This window comes from Lutjanus erythropterus, chromosome 2 (assembly GCF_056507025.1).
Source record: "Lutjanus erythropterus isolate fLutEry1 chromosome 2, fLutEry1.hap2, whole genome shotgun sequence".
NCBI lineage: Eukaryota > Metazoa > Chordata > Actinopteri > Lutjaniformes > Lutjanidae > Lutjanus > Lutjanus erythropterus.
This window is the reverse complement of record NC_139318.1, coordinates 36,299,555-36,322,246: the sequence shown is the minus strand read 5'-3', so window position 1 is coordinate 36,322,246 and position 22,692 is coordinate 36,299,555. Positions and strand designations below refer to the sequence as shown.

The 22,692-nt window shown below is 37.9% G+C and overlaps 1 protein-coding gene across 1 annotated transcript in view; it reads right to left on the bottom strand.

Annotated features, from left to right (window-relative positions):
- Positions 1–3,641: 3,641 nt before the first annotated feature.
- Positions 3,642–22,692, bottom strand: part of nav1b (neuron navigator 1b) — a 111,076-nt gene continuing 92,025 nt past the window's right edge. Inside the window, exons 17-33 of the mRNA XM_084738432.1 lie at positions 22,167–22,250; positions 21,880–21,945; positions 21,605–21,716; positions 21,373–21,494; positions 18,634–18,803; positions 18,287–18,443; positions 16,592–16,781; positions 14,913–15,010; positions 14,724–14,819; positions 14,176–14,344; positions 10,287–10,522; positions 10,016–10,170; positions 9,845–9,916; positions 8,312–8,508; positions 8,058–8,176; positions 7,721–7,918; positions 3,642–6,386 (exon numbers count right to left, since the gene is read on the bottom strand). Coding sequence (XP_084594558.1) covers positions 6,303–6,386; positions 7,721–7,918; positions 8,058–8,176; positions 8,312–8,508; positions 9,845–9,916; positions 10,016–10,170; positions 10,287–10,522; positions 14,176–14,344; positions 14,724–14,819; positions 14,913–15,010; positions 16,592–16,781; positions 18,287–18,443; positions 18,634–18,803; positions 21,373–21,494; positions 21,605–21,716; positions 21,880–21,945; positions 22,167–22,250 — 2,325 coding nt within the window. The 3' untranslated portion in view covers positions 3,642–6,302. The remainder of the gene's footprint in view (positions 6,387–7,720; positions 7,919–8,057; positions 8,177–8,311; positions 8,509–9,844; positions 9,917–10,015; positions 10,171–10,286; positions 10,523–14,175; positions 14,345–14,723; positions 14,820–14,912; positions 15,011–16,591; positions 16,782–18,286; positions 18,444–18,633; positions 18,804–21,372; positions 21,495–21,604; positions 21,717–21,879; positions 21,946–22,166; positions 22,251–22,692) is intronic.

The following is a 22,692-nucleotide window of genomic DNA, read 5'->3' as shown; positions in this document are numbered from 1 at the left end:
TGGCCTAATTAAATAAAAAGACATAAAAACAAAAGCATATGAAGGGGGCCATTAGTTATTTACTTTAATCTTATTTTTACCTAAAGTAAAGACAGTTATGTTTGTGGTACAGAAAGAAATTGCTGTATTTTTTCACTAATTTAATCATTGTTCTCCTCTTATTCTTTTGACATTATTACAGAAGCCCTCCAAGGAAAGTGAGGAAAAAAATCTGGTGAGGCATCTTCTTAAAAGTTGAATCTAAATAGTTTTCTCTCCTGTGTTTATGAGTTGTGTTTACTCACTGCAGCAGATGGAAAAGAAATTTATTTTAATTGGTGCCAAAAACTGTCAGTGAGAGCTCAACTGCACTGCTTCACAAATGCTGGTGAGCTAAACTGCATTGCTGTCTTTTAAAGTTGAATAATACCATTACTGTATGAAATATAATAATGGTATTACTCTTATTGCTCTTATAACATTAATACAAACTATCTCAGTGGCAAGTGCGGAAAAGAAATTGTGGCGATTCTTTTTTAAAGACTGATCTAAATTGTTTTATTTTCTGTGTTTATGACCTGTGTTTACTGACTGAAATGGGTGGAAAAGATTTATTTCAACTGATGCATAAACCTGGAAGCCAAAAGAAAGTCATGACAGTAATGTTAAACCAGAGAAGGTCATTTCTGAAGAAAATGCAGTGTGGGGGCTGGATGTTGAAAAACTGATGCTAAACTGCACAGCTGAATTTAAAAGTTAAATAATGCTAATAATATATGAAAATGTGTAATATTTTCTGGTTTGTTGAAAAGTTGACCTTAAACTGAATTGCTGGTTTTAAATTATAAGAAGAGGCAGGGGAAGTTGTGTTAATTGTTGATGAAGAGGAAAAGAGAAAGAGGATGCAGAGCTAAACTGCATTGCTTCATTAACAGCTGGGAGCTAAACTGAATTGCTGGCCGTGAACTATTTTGAGATTATTTGATGAGAAGCTGACACTAAACTGAATTGCTGGCTTGAGGAGTTGAATAATAACCAAAATGTATGAAAGACACAGTCCAGTATGAATGGCTAGTTAAATCCTGAAAAAAGTATGAATAGTTGGAAAAGTTGGAAAGGGGTGAAGGATGCAAAATATAGTATAAGCTGGGAGTTAAAGTGCTTTACTTTACTAATATCTGGGAGCTGGGGACTGAATTGCAGGCTTGAGTTTGTACAAAGAAGCAGCTGATGCAGTATGAACAGTTGGGAAGAGTCTAATTAGTATGAATTGGACTGAAAAGTTGACTAAATCCGAATTAGTATGCAATTAAGAAACTGCTGAAGGAGTATGAAGAATAATCTGGAGCTACACAGAATTGCTTGTTTTAGTATTGAATAATGCCAGTGATGTATTAATGATGTGAAATATTTCCATGTTTGATGAACAGCTGTCGCTAAACTGAATTGCTGGTTTTAATGTGTATGGAGAAGCAGCTGAGGAGTCTGAATTGTTGGGAAGAGTCTAATTTGTATGAATGAGAATGAAAAGTAGAAAAAATCTCATAATACATAAATGATGTGGCACATTATATGGTTTGGATTGAAAAGTGTTTGAAAAAATTAAAATGTCTAATATCTCTGTCTGTCTGTCTGTGATCTAAGGTAACCATGGTGATGCTGTTTGACTCCTGGCTCAGAGTTCACTTAGATATTTTAGTTGGGGTGTATCTCTCATACTTCTGCTTTTACTTCAAAGACAGTTAATCCTAAAAGGACAAAATGGTGAGATCATAAGATCGTTGAGACCCTGGTGAACACGCTGTGTGAAATTTGTGTGTTGTGTCAAAAACATGAGAACTGTGGTGAACAAAAGTGGCTGATTTTCCTTTGTTCTTATGTTTCTCTGTTAATATGGCAGCCAATGCGGCAGTTGGTTGGTGCTCCTGTTGCTGGGAGGCTCAGGGAGCCAAAAGTAAAAGTCTGTTTGCTTCCATAATTACATGTCTGCAGCCAGCACAAACGTTCCTACGCACTGATGTATAAATTATATATGTGAGGTGAACATTGTGGGAGTGAGAGCAAGTTTAAGAGAAGATTTTTTTCAGGCCATTTCACACCTTTGCTGCATTTTAGTGATGATGTAAGACACTCAAGCTCTTAACATTCTGCCCCATACAAAATAATGGATGCATCTCAGAAGGTCTGAAAATTACATAAATTTTGAACTGTGACTGTGTAAACAATATTTAAGATATGGAAAAGTTGAATTAATGTGAGACAGTCCCAAGTGTCATCAGTGTTTTAAAGTTCAAATTGAGTTTCTTACTGAAAGTATGAATGAGTGGGAAGAGGTTGAAGATGAGTGGATTGATGGTTGTTCTAATTGATTTCCATTATAGCTTCAAAGAAAATTGAATATTTCAAAAAGTGTTATGGGATTTTAAAGTTGAGTAATACCCAAAATGTATGAAAGATGTGGAACATTTTCATGTCTGGAGTTTCTGGTGGAAAGTTTGAATGAGTAGGTAAGAGTTGAAAAAGTTTAAAAAATCATTAAATGAAATGAAATTTAATATTTTGATTGAATATTCCTTAAAGTATTAAAGATGTGAATGAGAAAAGTGATAGCACTCTTTTCCTGATTCTAAACTTTTTATGTTTCTACGCTGAAAAATGTGAAGAGTCAAGTGCCAATACATACGGTGGAATATAATAAAGGTTTTTTTTGTAAATATATGTGAAATACAACATTCCATATACGTGCATTTTGTTTAGAGTGCATGGAGAAATTAAAAATAAAACTCACCTGGAAGAAAACATGAATGCTTTTAGTCCTGTTTAAAACATGGGGTCATGATGCACTTTAGCCTTTTGTGGATGAAATGAGTATTAAGACAACAAACACTTAAAGAAAAAAGATCCATGACACAAACACAGGAGAGAAACGTTTTTTCTCACTTGCCTGTCAGTGCTTCCACACATTCTTATGTTCAAATTGATACACAAGAAGCAACAGAATAAATATAACATGTATTTTATTGATTCCAACAACCAGTGATAGGTGGATGAAAGCCTTCAGAAACATGCCTTATCCAAGTACTGGACCCAACTCTGAAGAAATATACCTTTCTCTCAAGGATGATTCTTTTTTTCTCTCCTCAATGATTGTTGCCGCATCCAGAATGCTGACCTATTTACAATCTTTACAATGATGTCCTGTACAAAATAGAGAAATTAAGTTTTACAAAGGATTCTTTAGAAAAAAAAGAAAAGAAATATCAAATATCTGAGTATTAAAAAGGAAAACATTATCTAGAATGATTTTCCTAAACAATACATTAATGTTAACGTTTTTCTCATCACACAGCAAGTTTACATGCATTTACAACACTTAGGAAACCCTTAACATTTGCACGTCAGTGACATTAGATACCGCATAACATTTTTTTTTTCTTAGTTTAGTCCACAACAAGCTTTGCAAAAATATGACTATTCAGCAACCTGTATTGGCTGAAGATATCAGTTTCATCTTTTTCTGTTTTAATTCTACTTAAAATCAACTATGCAAACATTGAAGTGCTGATTCTTACCAACTATTTCAGGCTCAAAATTTGATTTTTTTAATCCTTTTCTTTGTTTGTTTATCGTCATTTGACCATTTACAAGATTTTTTTTTTCTTTTTTTTTTGCCATTCATAAGGACAAAAACATTAAACAGCTTCCAAACAGCTTAATTTGTTTTACTACATCTACAAACCCTGTTCTTAATGCAACACCAAACAAATCCTGTCTTTAAGGCTCACCTGCTTGAACAAGCTTCAGCTTTTATACTGTGAAGCAATTTGGCCCAAATTAAGAACTCAAGGACAGACCAGATGAAAACACACTGAGTTCAGACATTTGCTGATTGCCAACACCAGTAGAAGTTGCTGCATAGTCCTGATACACTAGTAAGCAAACACAAATCACAGCTACTACAGAGCAACAGGCACAACAACCAGTGAATGAGATGATGATGATGATGATGAGAAGCTCGAGCTGATGGCTTTTGTTTATCCTGCAGAAACAGACCAGGGTGGGGTTGGTAATACTGTCTAATACCTGAAATATTTACAATAACTGATTTCTGTGACCAGTGTTACAGTCACTGGTCATTTGGCATCTTTTTGCTCTTTGATTTCTTTTAATTCATTCATTTTTTAAAGTTTACAGTGGCCAATCAGAGCTGCGATATAGCTTAAAGTTTAGTTATCAGCCTAATGCAAACAGTGCAATTACGAAGCAATAAGCAGCTCAGACACTATTTAAAATGTTAAACTTTCTTATCAAGCTGTCACAAAAGTGGTCTGACATTCATTTACAGGATTTATGTACATGTGAAGTTTAGTCTGAGCACCTGGACAATGACACAGCTCGGGATGAACAGATGAGTTATTTCCACACACGTCTGTCATTTACTCCTTTAGGGCTTCTTTACAAAAACCTACACAAAGTACCATAAAAAGTGTTTATATCTTTAGCTTTTTACTCTTTCTTTGCAACACTTATTCTCCATTATTACTGTGTCGTGTACTCAAAATGTTCTCAAATATGAATACCGTACGACATCAACATGGGCGCACACCATACAACGTCTCACATGACTTCACTGTCTCTACGTTAATGTCTTCAACACTTCTTCAACAACACGTCCTATAAAGTATCAGAAAGTATCTTCCAGATCTATTTCACATTTCTTTAGCACAAAACTCTTTGCTAACCTACCCTGAAAGTCTACATGATCTTTATTCAACACCAAAACAGTTTGGGACATTGTAGAGCACCATATGCACCTAGATGATGATAATAAGCATGAGTGACATTAAGAACGGGATATTTCATTCTGCTTGTGAAGTGCATGGACTGTTGCAAATGAAATGGGCATAGGTAGCTTTAAAGTCACTCTACTCAGCCATTGTTAAAAGTGTTTTGCAGTGGAGCTTTGTGATAAGGCTTCCTTTAAAAGCACCTACTAGATGATTGATACTGTTAAATGGTTGCTTTATAAGTGTTTTCTATACATTCATAGTTGAACTTAAACCCCTAAAACTTGACAGTCAATATGCATGATTAAAGTACAGTATTTGGTTCAGTATATTAGATATTTGCACCAACTAATATAGATAAAATAACTGCGATGTAGCCTGATTGTATGTACATTATATATACAATAACTACTCTGAATATGGGGGAGAGAGATTTGAAATGTAGTCTTTCCTTGATAAACGTTATAGAAAAAAATCTGAATTGGATTCAATAGAATTTGCTCAATCTGTTAAATCAGAGGGTGTTTGTTATGTTACATTATCCCTGTGTATCTAATACCTGATATATATGGCAACATTGGTGACTGCTTGATTTACACAAAGCAGTTCATAAAACCAAGTTAAGTGCTTGGAAAATACGGTACTATGCAGTGACAAAGTCACAAACTCACATTACCAATAAATAAGTTGGGTTTTATGCAAAAGAGTATGACAGCAAGTTTAATTTCTCTTGAAACTTGAAATTATAAAGAATATGTGAAAATAATAATTTATCCTGTTTAATTTTATCCGGTAAAAAAGATGATTAATTAAAATAAATAAGGTAGAGAGCTGAAGAAAGAAGTGATTTTTGACAGTTTTGGGTGGATGATATTGATTAAAGCACCAGTATAATCTGCTGAAGTTGAGCTGACATTGATGTGTTTTGTACTTAAGGCATTTTATTTGTTTCACCTGCTTGGGTTGTAGAGTTTAGGTTTGCATATGTATAAGATTTGGCCTCCAAAGACTTACACAGTTGATATGTACCAAAGAACAGTAGCATCTGTTATGCTGTCATACTCTTTTCCAGAAATGAGTCACCATAATTGAGAATAGCTCCTGTTGACAAGCACTCCATACCCATGATGCACTTGAGCACAAAACAGGATGGACTTGGTGTGCCGCTGCAGAAATCACCTGAAGTCTAAGTGCTGAGACAGTGAATTTCATAGTGATCTATTAGCACCAATCTAACAGTACTGAGGGCTAATGTGGTGATAAAGGGATGTAAACTGAAGTGAATGTCATCCAGTCAAACATGTAGTAAAGTAACAGAATATATATTCTCATTCAATACTTGTGAACAGTCTTTTGAAAATACTGAACAGATTTGTAATTACTCAGTTGCACTTTTAACCTACTGTGGGAATGACAGTTTAAATCACCCTACAACCATTTCTGAGGGTTCATTTGTTCCTGAATGTGCACTGCGTCATCACAGTGGACAAAAATAATAAAATTTGAAGTGCTGCGTGTTACGTGTAAGCTTTGTGTTCAAAGTTTAGGCAGGCTAGGGTCTTCTTTGTCTGGGGATTCAATGTAATTGGCAGCCTCTTGAAGTTTCAAAAGCATTGCCATCTATAACAAAGGAGAGAGAGTTGAGAAATGAGCAATTCTGAAGATTCCATTTAAATTTAAAGTATTAAACAAAGCTGATTATTGAACCTTCCTAAGTCCCACCCCTTTTTGCTCTGTGCTTCAGTAACATTGGAGAAAGCTTGGTGCCTGGCACAATGGCGAAGGCATCACCTGCCATAGTTTGACTCTGATTGGTTTACCCTGATATTCTTACCATAACCCCACACAATGTCACTCATCATGCCTGAACCGACCCAATTAAAAAGACCCAAACCAACGAAGGCAATGAGCACTAACCAATCAGAGTTGAGTAGTGCATGGCTTTGCCTTGCCCAGGTGCAACCTCAGTCGACTTTCTCCTTTTACTGTTTTGTGTAAGCAATATTTTTTTACTACGATGGCAAAGGCATGTCCCACCCTACTCTGCCTCTGATTGGCTTACCCTGATGCTCTTACTGACAAAGGCAACAAGTACTGGCCGATCAGAGTCAGAGTCAGGCAGGTCATAACTCTGTGAAGATGATTAAAGGATCTTGCAGCCTAAATTTTTCTAATGTCAGCAATATGCTAGTGAACTTGCTGTTGTTTTTTAATATTAACTACATTAGTGTGTGGCTATTGCCGTGTCTCAATTCAGATACTTCCATTAGTACACTGTAGCACACTTTGCACACTATGTACACATTTGCGTACCGTGCGAGACAAGATGGTGACCACTGCGGATGACAAGTATCCATTGTTCCACAACTTTTTGGCTGATTTGAGTACAATATCCGAGTACTCGCAGTGCACTTTGTTTTGCCATAAATGTTGATGTGAATGCACTTATGCACTGAAAACAGGAAGTGCAAGTACAGAAGTAGGCAAATTGTGATTCAGCAGATGTATATGTCATTCTTACAGGTTCTCCTGCAGCATCTTTTAACCATCTTCACAATTTGTTTTTCACACATAGCATATCTAAGTATGTGAAATAGTAAACGGAGAAAGTTAACTGAGGTTCTGCTGGGCACCAAGTTTGTCCACCTGTTATTGGAGCACAGAGCAAACAGGTGTGGAACTTAGGAAGGGTCAACAGACCTTTTTCACAGCAGACATTTTGACATGAAATAGTAGGATAAACACAAATGTTACCAATAACAGTGATTAAGGTTTCGTTCAATCGCATGTTGGCTCGCTGGAAAGGCTCTGCTACATTAAATGGAACTGCATCTTTATTAGTATCATTGGTCAAACCTATGCTTATCCTACTATTTCATATCAACATAGCTGCTGTGAAAAAGGTCTATTCTGACAAAAATCACTACAAAAGACCAGGAAGTCCTTTCTCTTACCAGTGGATCAGATTCCATGGAGCTGGGTGGAGTCTCCTTGTGAGGCCTCTCTTCGAGAGACTGACCGGGGCTGCTGGAGCCAATGCTGGGGGGAGGCAGGTGGAACAGCTTAGCCTGGTCTTGCTGGGCAGACGGCCAAGGCAGCGTGCCCCTCACCCACTCCACTGGGTCTTCCCATACTGCCTTCTGGCCGTGGACCTGAAACATCACAACATACCAGTAACAGTAAAATTAGAGTGCAACATTTCCTGCGAAAGGGAAGCCACCAGCACTTAGTGAGGAAGAATCTAATACTAGCTGGAGACCATTTTCTGGATGTGTTGGCTCTGTTTCTCACCTTGATGCCGTCCTTGGCCCCTTCTTGCAGGTAAGGAATTATAGAGTGATTCCAAAGGTCAATGAACCATGATCGAAACTCATCCACTGTGACTGGACAGGACAAGAAAAAGCAGGGGCCTGTGGAGACGCAGGAGGAGAAAGATGAACATTCAAGGACACGCACTGACAAATAAAAGTTGTCAATATTCCCCAGAAAATAAAAATGCAGCTTTATTTAGCCCACAGTTGTCCTGGTAAGACTGTGTTTCATACCGATGAGGAAGTCTGACGTGCTATGCTTCTCCAGGAAGGTGTGCAGGTGATACCACAGTTTGGGCACCCAGTCCAACACCCTGATCAGGTCCTCATTGGTCAAACTTCTCTCGTCCTCTGACTCCATCAGTTTCCTGTGCAAGTAGCGCACCAGGAAGCCGTTGGCTGGCTCCACATTGTTGGAGAAGGTCACCATCCTAAAATGATGAAAGCACATACAGACTCATATGAAAATACAGACTAATACGCCTGTATACTAGTGGGACAATTTAGCTACATATGGGATGAGCTATGCCATTAATTGTTTTATACACTTAAATATTAGATCCTAGATACAGTTTTTCAGTTGGTACTCTATTATATTGTTTTATCGTTTTGTTGTTTTATAATCATTTATTGCTGTATTACATTATACTGTACTATACTGTAAACTGTGGAAACCCAAGTAAACCACCAAAATCAGAAATAATAAATTGTAACAACTTCTTATTACAGTTTTACAGTCAAATCCAATATTTCCTACTTCTACGAACTTTGGTAATTTTCAACATTGACTCTATTTTCCCACGTGTTTGTGTCTATGTGACCAATGAAGACAGCAGTTTTTGAAATGTGTCCAGTATTGAGTGAGACCAGCTAGTGAAATGGGCTGCAATGTAAGCCTCATAGGCAGTTGCTAGTCTAAGTGTCTGGCAACATGATTGAAAGAATCCCCACAGAGACTGACATTTCTGTTAAAGAGTAAGACACTCTTTATGTGGTTTTGCTCAACCTGAAACATCCATTTTATTACTCTTGCCAAACCCACCAGACTCCATTTACAGAACCACATACTTCATTCAAACTTGACAAAAATAAAGAAACCAAGGATAATAAACTTTGTTATTTTGGTCTAAATATACCCATTATTCACCAGAATAGATATATATCCACATTTAATGCGGTGAAGAAAGGGTTTATTTAAACCAAACCAAAGTGGTTGGTGATTGTTGCCAATAGAAAGACGAACCAACATGTTTTTGGTGAGTTTTGTTTTGTTTCTGTTGAGTTTGAATGAAGATGACATTGGCAATGATAAAATTACTGTTCCTATAAATGCAGTCTGGTGGCTTTGAAAAAAAAAAAAAACAGTAGTTATCCTTTTCATAATGTTGATAAATGTTAGAACGGTCCAGTTTGAAAAATACTGATGTTGCCCTTTAATTTGTTTGTTTTTGTTGTCCAACTTCAGACTAAAAGCAACAAAAGTAAATCATGACTGTCATGTGTAGATATGTTAGCGATCTGATAATTTACAGGTATTCCAACTTTTATTGGTCACTAAATCTCAACCATAACAAACTCATAGAAACTTATATAAAATATCACTGGTATTCCTTTCAGTGAGTAAAATCAAGCTGTATTAAATCATACTGTATCAGATTACATATAAACACATTAAATCACACTTTACTATTGATCTGCTTTAAGACATTTTTATTGTATTGACTTGTTTACTCCACAGTGAGCTTCAAACCTAATGAGTCGACCAACCTGAAGCTGAGATGAAGGCCGTGGTTTGCTATCATCTTCACAGGCTGATTGCTCGTTCCAATAATGTAAGGACTGAGGGCAGAACGATATGATAGTTTAGGTTACGAATGAACAATCATTCTTTAAAAAGTAAAACAACTGTTGGTTTCAGTCTGTGTACATCCAACTCACCATTTGTGATATTTGCAGGTGAGAGCACCATTGACAAGCTCACTGAGGGACACAGGGTCGTGAATATCATCCAGAATAACTACCAGCGGGATTTCTGATGTGCTGGTTTCCCGATCGATTTGATTGGCCAGGTTGGACAGATAAAGCTGCAGTTCCTAAGGAGACAAAGGAGATACAGAGAGAGACAGTGATGACTAAAGGAAGCTGGCAGCATGACACACCAAATAATCCCCTGGTGTACGGATTCATGCAGGACATCAGTTTCTGTCACCTTGCACGACTGGCGGTGCATGTTGAAAGTGACCACGATGCCATCAGTGACTTCGCGGGCGCTGCGGTCCACCAGGTACTCAGCCAGCCGGGAAGCGAGGTAGCTTTTACCTGTTCCGCTTGGCCCAGACAGAACGAGACGGCGGTGTTTGAGGAGCAGACTTATGTAGTGTTGCATCATGGGTTTGGGAATGAGCGTTTCGAATACCAGGCTGTCCACGCACTTCTCCTTCAAACCTGAACATAGTGAGGAAAAGCGAGAATGGACTGTGATGTAATAATCAAAGAAGTTGATGTTAATGTTGACTATCTGTTAATCACCAAGAGCAATTTAGAGTTGGTGCTAAACTGTGATACTTAATATTTAAGTGCTTGATAAGAATTGTGTTAATATATATATATCAAGATAAATATACATTACAAACAGGATGAATCTGAGTAAGTTGTGAAAACAGATTAATATCACCTCAAATGTCCTTCATAAGCAACAGAGAGTTCAAGCATTTTGCTCTTAAAATAACTTTGCATCAAGTGTAGGGCGTCTGTGCACCCCCACCAGCCTGCAGGAGTCTAATGTTCCTCCTTCACATCTATGGGGCCCAAGTGTCTGAGGCTGGTCGACCAGCTGGGCCTGGCTGCACTGGGATCATGTTACCAAGAGTCCCGTCTGGGCTGCCGCTGCTTTCCCAGCTCTCCTAGCACTTCAATCCTTACATTCCTGCATGCAAAAGGTGCAGAGGGGTCAACTGCCAGTGCAGAACCTCGCCTCTCTTCACTGATCACAACTCTGGTTTAGAATCACTGATGGGCTTCACATATGTGCTACTCACAAACCAAAACACTGCTGCTACATAAGCATGAATAATATTAGTCACATAATCCTGTACTAATAGTGATAATGTAAAGTTTGTATCTTGACCAAATAAATCCAGAGCTGTGGCAAACTATAACTGATTTCCTGATTTCGCGTTACCCCATTTTTTGTCTTTAAGGTGCTGATGTCACTAAGAGCTGCTTCCTGCCTCTTAACTCAGTGCTGCTCACCACAATATTTTGTTTTAGTTTATTCTCCACAAAAGTCTGGTGACCACCAGAAATAATCCTGTGCCCTCATTGAGGTTGAGGACCACTGACTTAGTCAACTGCACAGGGTCATTTAAGTTGATGTTTTGGTCAATGTAGAAGACAGCTCACAGCTGAATGTAACTGAATGCATTTTGGACGTAACAAGAGTTGTAAATAAAAAAAAAGCAACACTGGATAAAATGAGATGGTTCAGACACCTAGATAAGGTGTTTACATGCCACAGTATCTGGGGGCTGTACTGCGAAGCAAGATATGGGGTTAGCAAGGTAACCTCAGGATTAACAGCGGGTTTTCAGTCCTGCAATGGTGGTTCACTTCTTCAGGGTTATACATCACCATGGTAACTCATGCTGAATATCTAACCTGCTCTGGAGTAGGTTATGTTCCAGAGGAGAGATCAACTACTATTGGCCAATCGATTGTTATTCAATGATTCTGGACATCCATGAGCGTGAGGAGGACTCAAGTGAAACCCTGGTGGTGTTTAACAGACTTTGGAGAGAGGATCACAACCAGAAATATATCATTTCATGTTTCCTTGATAACCTGTCTGGCAGATCAGATGACACAGAAATGTATCATTTAATCCATTTACTTAATCATCTGAGTGCAACTGTCTCTCCCAAGTCTGTTTAACACCACCAGGGTTGCAGCTGAAAAAAATTCAAGATTAAAGATTATTACAGTCAGCAATTTTTTCTGTCAGATGAAGTTCTTAGCCTGGATTACGATGATGTTCTGCTATAGCACTTATATGATAATCTAGTCTCATGGTTCTTTTAGAAAATACGCAGCTTCAAATGCTGCTAACACTGCTCTTTCTGTGTGAGCATGCTCGTAGCTAAATTGGGAAAATGGATTTAACTACTGATTTGATGACCACTATTGTGTGACTACTTAGCGAGATTGCTTTTTTAGGTTTAGTAAAGCCAAATAACCAACAGATACCCTGGGTAAGTTGACCTTGCTTCATCGCACAGGCCCCTGGAGAACTCTGTGGCATGTATCTAGGTTTCTGAACCATCTCATAGTAGCTGAGATGGTGGGAAATCAAGACACAGCTGGAGGCAGGCGATCAGAAACCTGGATACTGTTAAGAGCATTTACACAGGGATATGAATAACCAGGTTTTTCATGTTCCCTGTAAAGACCATATCTCGTATCTAATCGAAAACAGGGCAAGACTAAAAACCAGGATACTAATGCACTTGAAAGTACATTCCAAGTTTCTGAAACTAGGATAAGTGTTTTACAGGTGCAAACAGAACCACTATACTCCAAAAATTCAGTCATGACCAGGATATTAGTGTGCATGGAAACAGCTGTTGAACTGATGGGTTCATCAGCTGCCACAGGGTCATTTGAGTTGATGTTTTGGTCGGTTGGTTTGTTGAGGACAGCTCACAGGTCATTGTAAGTAAATGCACGTTGGATGCAAACAACAGTTGCAAAAAAAGCAACACCGGATGAAATGAGATGGTTCAGAAACCTAGAGAGGTTTTTTCCATGTCACAGTATCCTTGTTTCTATTGAAGTACTCCAGGTCACATATCCATGTTTCTCAAAACTGTGGTAAGGGATAAGCTGTTTACATGTGCAAAACATAATAAAAATACTTCAATAACCCAATCATAGCCAGGATATTTGTGTGCATGTAAAAAACCTGCAATGATGAGTCAATCGAAAGAAATTTAATAGCTAACTATCTTGATATTCAATTAACTTTCTCAGTCATTTTTCATGCTAAAATGTCCAACATTTTCTCTGGCTCTGGGAAACTGTGAGCATTTTTTTTTTTTTTTTATTATTTGACTGTTAATGAAATAATTGTGAACATAAGTGGCAGTTTAATTGATAGTGAAAATAACTGTTGCAGCCTTAATGTAAACACTCATAGTTTATCTGCTGCCACAGGGTCATGTGAGTTGATGTTCTGGTTCATGATGAGGACAGCTCAGAGCTCAATGTAACTGAATGCACGTAAACAAGAGTTGTAAAGCAAAAAAACCAACACTGCATAAAAAGGTAATAAAGACAGACAGGCCCAAATGTCTTGCGCTGACAAGCAGACAGACACAAGGATTTGCACTCAGTCAGACTTGGATCAGACTGTTAAACTTCTCACATAAACACTTCACAACACAGCTAATGCAAAAGATCTGATTGACATCTGATTAGGGCTGCAACCAAGTTAGAGTTTTGTCAGCTGCATTGGATTTGGCTGTTACATACAAAAATTTGACTATTCATCACTCCCTCTCTCTCTATCACCCTTTCCTGCTTCCATCACAGTTAGTTTTGTGGTCATTTTGAGAGTTGGTCTGTAAAGTTTGTAGCCTGCCATTATGCAGCTGTATAATGCAGCTAAAAAGCAAAAATACATCATCTGACAAAATGTGAGTGAACTTGGCTTCTTAAATGATTTTCCAGCATACAGTTCTAGACCTGATCCATCAATATATTCATTCAAAAGATTTGTGGCTTACAAACTGAAGAGATGGCACTGAAAGTGGAAGCTGAACTGACTCCAAAAGGCTGTACTGCACAACTTTTGAGCACTTACCTCATTAGTCCCTTTGAGCTTGGACTGTAGTTGGCACTAAATCAACACTTAATGAATGATTCTAAATTAAATATGTCCGACAATGCCCAATTCAACTTTGTGCTTTAAAAATGTATCTATTTTTGTCTAATCAGTCATGCCATCTAAATGCCACTAATGCTGGTCTAAATTAATTTACTTATAAATCTGTAAATCTTAAACCTGATATGAGTTTATATGTCTTAAACACTTCTCCACTGACCTTTCAGAGCCACTGTGATGCCAGTGGGGCCTCGGGACATGCAGCGAGAGGGCTGTGTCTCTGGAGCTTCTCCACCCAGTACTCTCTTGATGTGGCCCATACTGTAACTGTAGATGGAGTCTGTAGACAGACCCAGACTGGAGGTGGGGTCCACCTTGGCTATGTACACCTAGTATGAAAAGAAAAGAACAAAGAGTGCTCAGTAAATCTGTCTAAGTAGGATTTAGTGTGTACAGACAGACAAACAAACAGACAGTGCCCCTTGTGGTGTTACAGAGCCAACTTCCAATACTTGTTAAAGGTGAAATTAAACATGATCTGTACACAGTTTACAAGCTTTGGTTATATTGGGCATGACATGCAACAACAGCCTCAATGTGATTTGCCTACACTATTTCTGCACCTTAGTTTCCACAGTGTGCAGTGGTTGAACTCTTGGCACTCTCTGTGACAGTTAATTCACGATTGAGAACATGCTTTATGGAAACCGCACATTGAGTTCTTGGACAGGTCACACTGAATGAAGTTGTAAGAAGAGAGCCGCTCACCTTGAAGGCCTGGCTGACAGCTGAATCCAGCATGGGCCAGTCCATCCTGCCGTTCACCCTGACGGTGCCGACAAAGAAATCCTGCTGTTTGACCTCCTGTTGACACAAAGTGCAACAAAAAAGGGGGGGCGAAGTTTTAAATACTGTTTACTGATCTGAACGAGGACGGGTGACTAACAACATACTTACATCTTTAAAGACATGTAAATCTGCAACACACACCACCACCCGAACACGGTGATCATCTCTCTGTGAAGAAAGACTGAGAGAGTCTGCAGAGTGGATGTCTGCTGAGGTGGAAATAAAACAGACAAAGAAAAGAAAGATCATGCAGCATGTGTAACACAAGTTACATCAACATGTAAGAAGATTTTTTTCTTTTTGTTAATCAAATCTGAGACTCTGAAAAGTTATGGCTACATGTGCATCAATAAATAAACTGTGAATCTGCTGCTGTACCACCAGACAGCAGAGCAGTTTCTTCCCTCACGCTGTGAGACTGATTAATTCATCCTCACCACTCCATGCAAAATGGTTGGTTTTATTTTATTTCTGTGACTTATTATTTATTCAACCAATGCACTGTATATTTTTTACTATAATGCTGTTTTGTGAGTGGTTGTATTTCATTTCTGTGACTTATTACTCATTCAACCAATGCAATCTTAATATATTTTTTTATATATTGTACTTGGGAGTAGTAAAAGGGAACTACAACATAATCTTGTTAATATTTATTTGGAAGCAAGGAGCACAGTCAACATGTTACTTTAAAATTAAGGCTGGGTATTAAAAAAAAGATTATTAGTATTGGAAAAAAGTGAAATTACTGTAATATGCCTTGCTTGTAGATGATGAACAAAATGAAAGAATAGTACATATATAAGGGAACTCACAGTCCAGAAGGTCTAGCCGCTTTACACAAATAACACTATAGCAAAACTAGATCTGAATAAAGTATAAACTAAAAATCTACATTTCACTCATCTACTCAACCTGTTTTCCATGAATAAGACGAGTCAGCACCAATGTAATTAAATACTATCAACATGCAATATTGCTGACGGTTAAGAAGAGACTAAAACGTAGGTTAAAAATCGAAAGCTTTACCAAAATCTCTCTAAATTTCCCATAAACAAAAAAAAAAAGGAGATGAAAATGATGAAAATTTGCAGGAATTCCATTTTCTGAGCTGTGCGAGAGTGTGTGTGTGTGTGTGTGTGTGTGTGTGTGTGTGTGTGTGTGTGTGTGTGTGTGCCACACACGCATACCTGAATAAATACATTTAGGCTCACCACAAAGAAAGTGAGGTAGGTTAATGACATGTTGGGTTATTTTTTCTTAAAGATATATTAAGCTGTCTAGTAAGTGTTACATTATGTAGGCTGTGTTGTGGCTGATTCAATTAGTGTTTTTCAACAGCTTATGACATAATAAAATCTGTTGTTAAGTAGGTTTGACTAAAATGACCAAAAATATTGGTTTTAGCTAGACTGCACTGACTGAAATATTCAGTATAATCTGGCGACTACAAAAACCTACAATGTCAACTATTTTAATTGACTAAAACTTGACTAAAATAGTTCTCTTTGTTTGTTTGTTTGTTTGTTTGTTTTTTACTATGATAGGACTAAAATGCCCAGACTTTATTGATTAAAAACAAAAAACAGGATGAGGTTGACTAAATATTCTAAAAAGTAACACAGACATTTGACACAGGACTAAGGCTAAACACACCCATTGTTTTCAAAATGAACTCATTTCTGTCATAGATTTGTAGATACATTTTAATCTAAGTGCTATCTCTGCCTACACTGGTAGAACCAGTCTGACTCTACATTGTTAACATGTCAGAGAGTAAACTGTACCTGAGCTGCTCAGCCCTCTGCTGTAGCTTTTGGGCATGTGCATGGCTACTGACTGTCGAGGTGATGAACTCCCCAGAGCAGTGAGACCTGAGGACTGGGACACAGAGCTGGAGGGTCCAGGAGATGGACAGGGGGACAGACCACCCGTCTTTAGCTGGTCGTTCTCAGCCTTCAGGTTCTCCACCGTCTTCTATGGGTAAAAATCAGTCCAAGTGTTGCTGTAATTTTCATAAGTCACACTACATCTATAATATAACAGCAGTGTTGATTCTTTTTGTGAATCCACACTATAAGGATTTCTAATATTGAGGGTAATATTTGTTGAAATGTAAAAAAGGGCAGTTAGGCATGACAGATTGTAATACACAACAGCTTACATACATCAACTAACAACTAGAAATAAATTACATCACAAGGTGAACCTTAACATGTTACTGTATGTATAGAAAAAGTCCAAAATAAAAAAAGGAAAAGTAAAATCCAGAATTCAAGAAGGCAATATGTGTTCCAGTCAGACACTAATACTCCCAATGCAGAAACCACTCATATGAACAGACTTGCTTTCTTGTGTTTTTTTCTGAGTGATTTAGGAGAACTTGCCTCATTCATCAGTTTTCTCATATTCTGAATTTTCTCTAAGATACGAACACGAATTTACAAGCGGTCCAGACCTGTTGTAAGAGTCATGTGCAATTAAGACTGCTGTTTTTCAAACCAAAGCTTTTCACTAATGATTTCTATATTTCATTACTTTGAGGCAATTTTGAGTTAGAAAGATCCTATATAAGTTACACTTTATAATTACATTATCATTACTCGGCAATGTGAATTATAATATAATTCTAAATTCATTCATATACCCTAATGACATCATCATTAATTTAAACTGGCTATTAGCATTAGGCCTACTGTCAGGCATGTTGGCCATATCTTCACATGCAGGTTTATGAACTTGCTGTCTAGAGGAATATCCTCTGTTGTAACGTCTAACAGTGCAACATCACATATTATGGCCTATTATTATTCCCACTTTACAGTCATCGATCGCCTTGCTGTGGCAAGAAATTTCTTCTTTATTTCAGTGACCGTATGGCCCTCAGGTAACATGGCATTAACAGCCCTCATTATTTTTTCCCATTCCCCATTCCCCTTTAGCAGGACCCTTAATCCCACTGCTGACAGTGTTACAATGATAGATTTTCCCTTATGGATCTCTGAAAGCAGGACTTTCTGTTAAAATGATGAATGTCAAACTCCAAACTCATTCTTTTTCTACCCTTTGATGTAATTTTTATGCACGAACACTTCCTGATATACTGGGCAGGACCTATAGCCTTATATGGTCATTGGGTGTTAATTATGCTATTTTACAATTCTCAAGAACGGGTGCTCCATTAGTGCATGGGCGGATCATTTTCACAGTTATCTGAAGTTAAGAGTGTTTGCTGAATCTGATGTGGTACACTCGTATGAGCCCTCCATACGAAAAAATGTAAGAGAAACTTTAGATAAGACTATGAAAATGTTCTTGCATTAGGTCCATTGTCCTTGACCGTCTCTAAATATATATATAATAGAATTAAAAGTTTGACATTGGAGTTGATAAAGGTGACTACAAACTGCAGGAGCTGAAAGATAACCAACCTTTATTTTTTTTTAATTAGTAATAATGAAAGGGAAACACAGCACATATACCTGCATGTCGGTCATGGCCTCCTGCAGCTGCTCCAGGCGATGGGCAGAGCTTAGAGCCTCCAGGCGAATGTCTGTCAGTTTACGTTCCTTCTCCCACAGCTCCGAACGCAATTCTGTTACAACCTTATCATCCGCCACCTCGCCTCCCTCACACAGTCTGGAGATATTCAGGTCAAACAAGAAAACATTAGAGATGTGTGATCATGGCAATCATCACACATTAACTATCATCTTATATTCATAGAAGCAAACATCAATACAGTAACAACACACGTGTATCTACTATGTATTTGCAGTAGTTTTTGACAATAACATTTAATTTATCCAGATGTTATAATGTGATTCACCCTGATGATGATGCAGTGGATTTCTGTGTCGATGGAGGGTTGTCTCCATCATGGTGGACTTTGGGGGAGGACGGCGCAGAGGATTCTGGGGTGGCAATTTCCTCAATATCAGCATATGGCCCTGACTTGGAGCCCTTCTTACTAAAGGCCTTGTTGAAGGAGCTGCGTAACTGTAGAGATATGAAAAATTAGACAATATGAGAAGAAATATGAGACTGATATAAATGACACATCTGAAAACAACTCCTGAGTGTAATACAATTAAAAGTCACTTCTTAAAGGCGCTTATGTTGAACTGCTTTTAAGAGATAGGCCACATTTTCCTCTGAGAGTGGCAACCACACTTACTTCCTGTTAACATTTTAGTAAAGACTTTTTTCTGTCACTTATGTAGCCATCTAGTTCATATATTTATGTAATTTTGGGGCAACAGCTGGCAGATGTAAATGTCCAAACTGGAACGTGGTGTAAGGTTAGATTCAAAGAAATTAAAAGGAATATGGAAGGAAGGAAATATGGTAATTACCAATTTTGATTTCCAAGAATTTTCATGTGATTATAATGGTATTATGCTTACAGTAGCCTATGTATTGTGAAAACCTACCTCACTTCATTATTATCAATTATTATCCCTAATCCAATCCACCAAAAATATTACACTGATATAATTATTTTATCATTAGCAGTAGTGTTGTCAGAAATATTCAAATATTGTTGCTGAATATTTGAAATGCTTTCAATACTCATTTTCTCAGTATTGATACTTCAGTGCTAACTGCATTTTCTCGCTCTTTCTCATCTTTTTTTTTTTTTTTTTTTTTTATAAAAATCTAAACTTTTATGCCTTCAAAGTAAATACATTTTTCACCGTTATATAGAGAATGGTATCAAACATCAATATTTTTCAAGGTACTGTATTGTGACAACACTAATTAGCAGATTACCATATTGTTACCAAAATATTGCCTTGTTGCCATTTTTAAGTGTTCCCCATATTATGTTTTGTTTTTGGCCCCTTATTATTGTTAATGAAACTACTGAGCAGTGTAAAGTTTCATTAAACTGTTTGACAGACTAGTATTACAGAACAATTAAATGACAATGCACTTTACATACATATATATATAAAACCACAATACTCTCATTAAATTTAATAAATGAATATGTTCAAAACATGTACAAAATGATTCCATAAATCAAGTTTAGAAAGTGAGGACGACAAAGTTTCCAAACATTTCACAAGTATGACTCATAATGTTCATGCAGGCTGGAGAAGGGAGGGGGGTTTGGGGTTTATTTACTGTAGCAACATCACTCACCTCAAAGACCTAAAATAAAAATCAGGGCAGCATGAGGGAGAGACCAGAGTCATACTTAATAACAGATTTGGAACAGGATAGGAGGAGAATCACACATACATATATATACATGCAGGAAAACAAACTAGGACAGCAGCTGCCTGAATTCTTTTTTTTTTTTCAAAATCAAATACAACATAATATGGATAACAGTCCACTACTTACCCACATACAAATAGATGTGTTGTATTACATGTATTTATAATCTTTTTATCTTTGAACTTTTATCCTTAATCATTTATTTTTCTTGTTTTTAATCTTATTCAAATTATTATTCTTTATTTCACACTAACCTTGTCAGCACAAACTCATGAGTATGCAACCCTGCATGTCACTGAACATATTGTACAGTATGAGCATCTGACAGAAAAATCATCTGATTCTTGAAGTTTGATCATCTAAGGCTGATCAAGACTACCAACGTATTTACCTGAAGTTTTGACTGAATTTGACATTAACGAGACACCTGATTGCTCACAAACCCTGACAAGCAGAACTGTACGATTCATTACCGAAAATGGTTTGGTAGCTTCCGTCTCATTCTCTAGTGATCTGAAGAAAACATCTGATTCATAAGCCACAGCAAAACAGTTGTATCTCACAGGACAGTATGTTGGGACACCTGATATCACAAACCCCAAAAATATGGTGCTCCAATTAACTTAACACACCAGAGGAGTAAACAAAGTTTTACAGACTGACAGGTAATGGACTGATTGGGCAGTTTTGGCAGTTAACATCCTGGATCATCAGGACACCCTAGGGATCTCAAATTCCACTGAAAGAAGCTTATGCAGCACTTAAATGCTTCTGATGTATGTATTTATGTTTGATATAACAAAGAACTCAAAGAAGTAACTGATTATAAACATTATTAGTATTATTAGACTGGTGGAGGCGTCTTGTATGGCTATGATTCAGGCTTTATCACTGTGGAATCCCTGTCACACACTTCTTAATGGACTTCATAAACTCAAGAAGTACAGTACATGGAGTACGATATAAGCACAGCAGTTTTCACAGCTTTAGGCCTAGTGATCAGGGAAAATACAGTTCCACATTTTACAATGATTATTAAATTATTTCCATAAAGTAGTCCGTAGCCTATAGGCTTATAGTATTTGTTGCTATATTTGCCTTCACACCACTAAAGAACCAATCCAGGACCAGTGCCACCTTTTCAAGTGGTCTCGGTCTGACCGTTTTGTCCGCACCAGGATTCACTGACAGCTGTCCAAGTAAACTGTACTAACCTGGCAAACACACCAGGGTCCATCTTAACTAAACCAAAGAAGTTAGGTTTGAAAGCACCCTAAAAACTAATCAGTGGCTGACCAAACTTTGAAACACAAAACAGTATTTCTAATCCCTCTGTCCTCACCCAGCTCTTTTTCTTCTTCTTCTTGGCCTCCTGCTCTTTAAGACTACTCATACTGGAGTGGCTGGTGGTGCTGGTGAGGCTGGAGATGCTTTCTGAGGAGTTCTGGCGATTGATCAGCAATTCTAAATAACAAGAGAAAAAAAGAGCACATCAAATATTAGGAAGAAAATTCTTTGCATGCGTTTTGGACCTCAGTTGTAATTGTGCCGTACATCCCTTGCTGATTCTGTACCTTTAGGTGTGATGTCTGGATTACTGAGAGCCCCCTGAATGATTTCTTGGGCTTCTGTATTTTTGGCCTTCAGAATATCAATGGTATCCTTCAACTCAGTGAGCTCAGAGTCCTGAAGAGGGAAAATATCAAGATGTGTTGATGTTAGCGTACAGTCTGGTAACTGAACCAAGATTCTTCTGAACCAAGGATCGTGGAATGTCTATCCCATTTCAACAAGGATGGCAGGTTGTGTTGAGTGGCTGATGACAACGTGAAAATCCCACCGTGGAAACCTTTGACCCACATCTCATTTCCAGCACAACTATGTCACTCAGTAGCTTCTCTTTCACTGGCAGAATCTAATGTAAAGCTGTTGAAGGATGATCACCTTATAGTTTATCATCATCATGTCATAAGTAGTAGTAGGTGTATGTGAATGACACAACTGTTTCTTTGGAATCATATTTGACTTTGCCTTTTAATCATTTATTAATGACCTGTTTCTTCAAGTGTCATGGAATTTCTTGTTTCTTGTCCTTATACAACAAATAGGAACATGTGTCGCAAGTTGACAAGATACCTTTTGCTCCGAGGACACCGACAGGGTCTGCAGGCGTGCCGTCATCAGCGCCAGACTCTGCTCAAATGCTGCTACCAGATTAGCCTTTAGAGGAGGACACATAGAGACAGAGACAGTGACGAGTGAGGGGGTGTTTGAGAAAGTAGACAGGTATGAGTCACCGGCTGCAGCCTCACACGCTCACAGCACATCAAACAAATGGCTTTCTCCATCTGCTGGGGGAGGAGGGAAGGGACGGAGTAGTGGACAGCTGTGGATGATGTCAGAGATGAAAGAGGACATTAGGGTAATAGTGGTGAGGGAGGGCAGCGGTGTGGCGCTGGGGAACAAACCTCATCAACCTCATGTAGCATGTTTGACCTTTGGGCTAGGATGTAAATGGTGGGTGATAAAGGCCTCTTTTTGTGACTTTATATCCATCAGGTTTTGTTTCTTCTTTTGGTTTTCATAGTTTGAGCAGAGATTGTTGATAGAGATTGATAGTTAAGAATGATTGCCCAGATCTGACAGGTCAGTCATGTGGCTG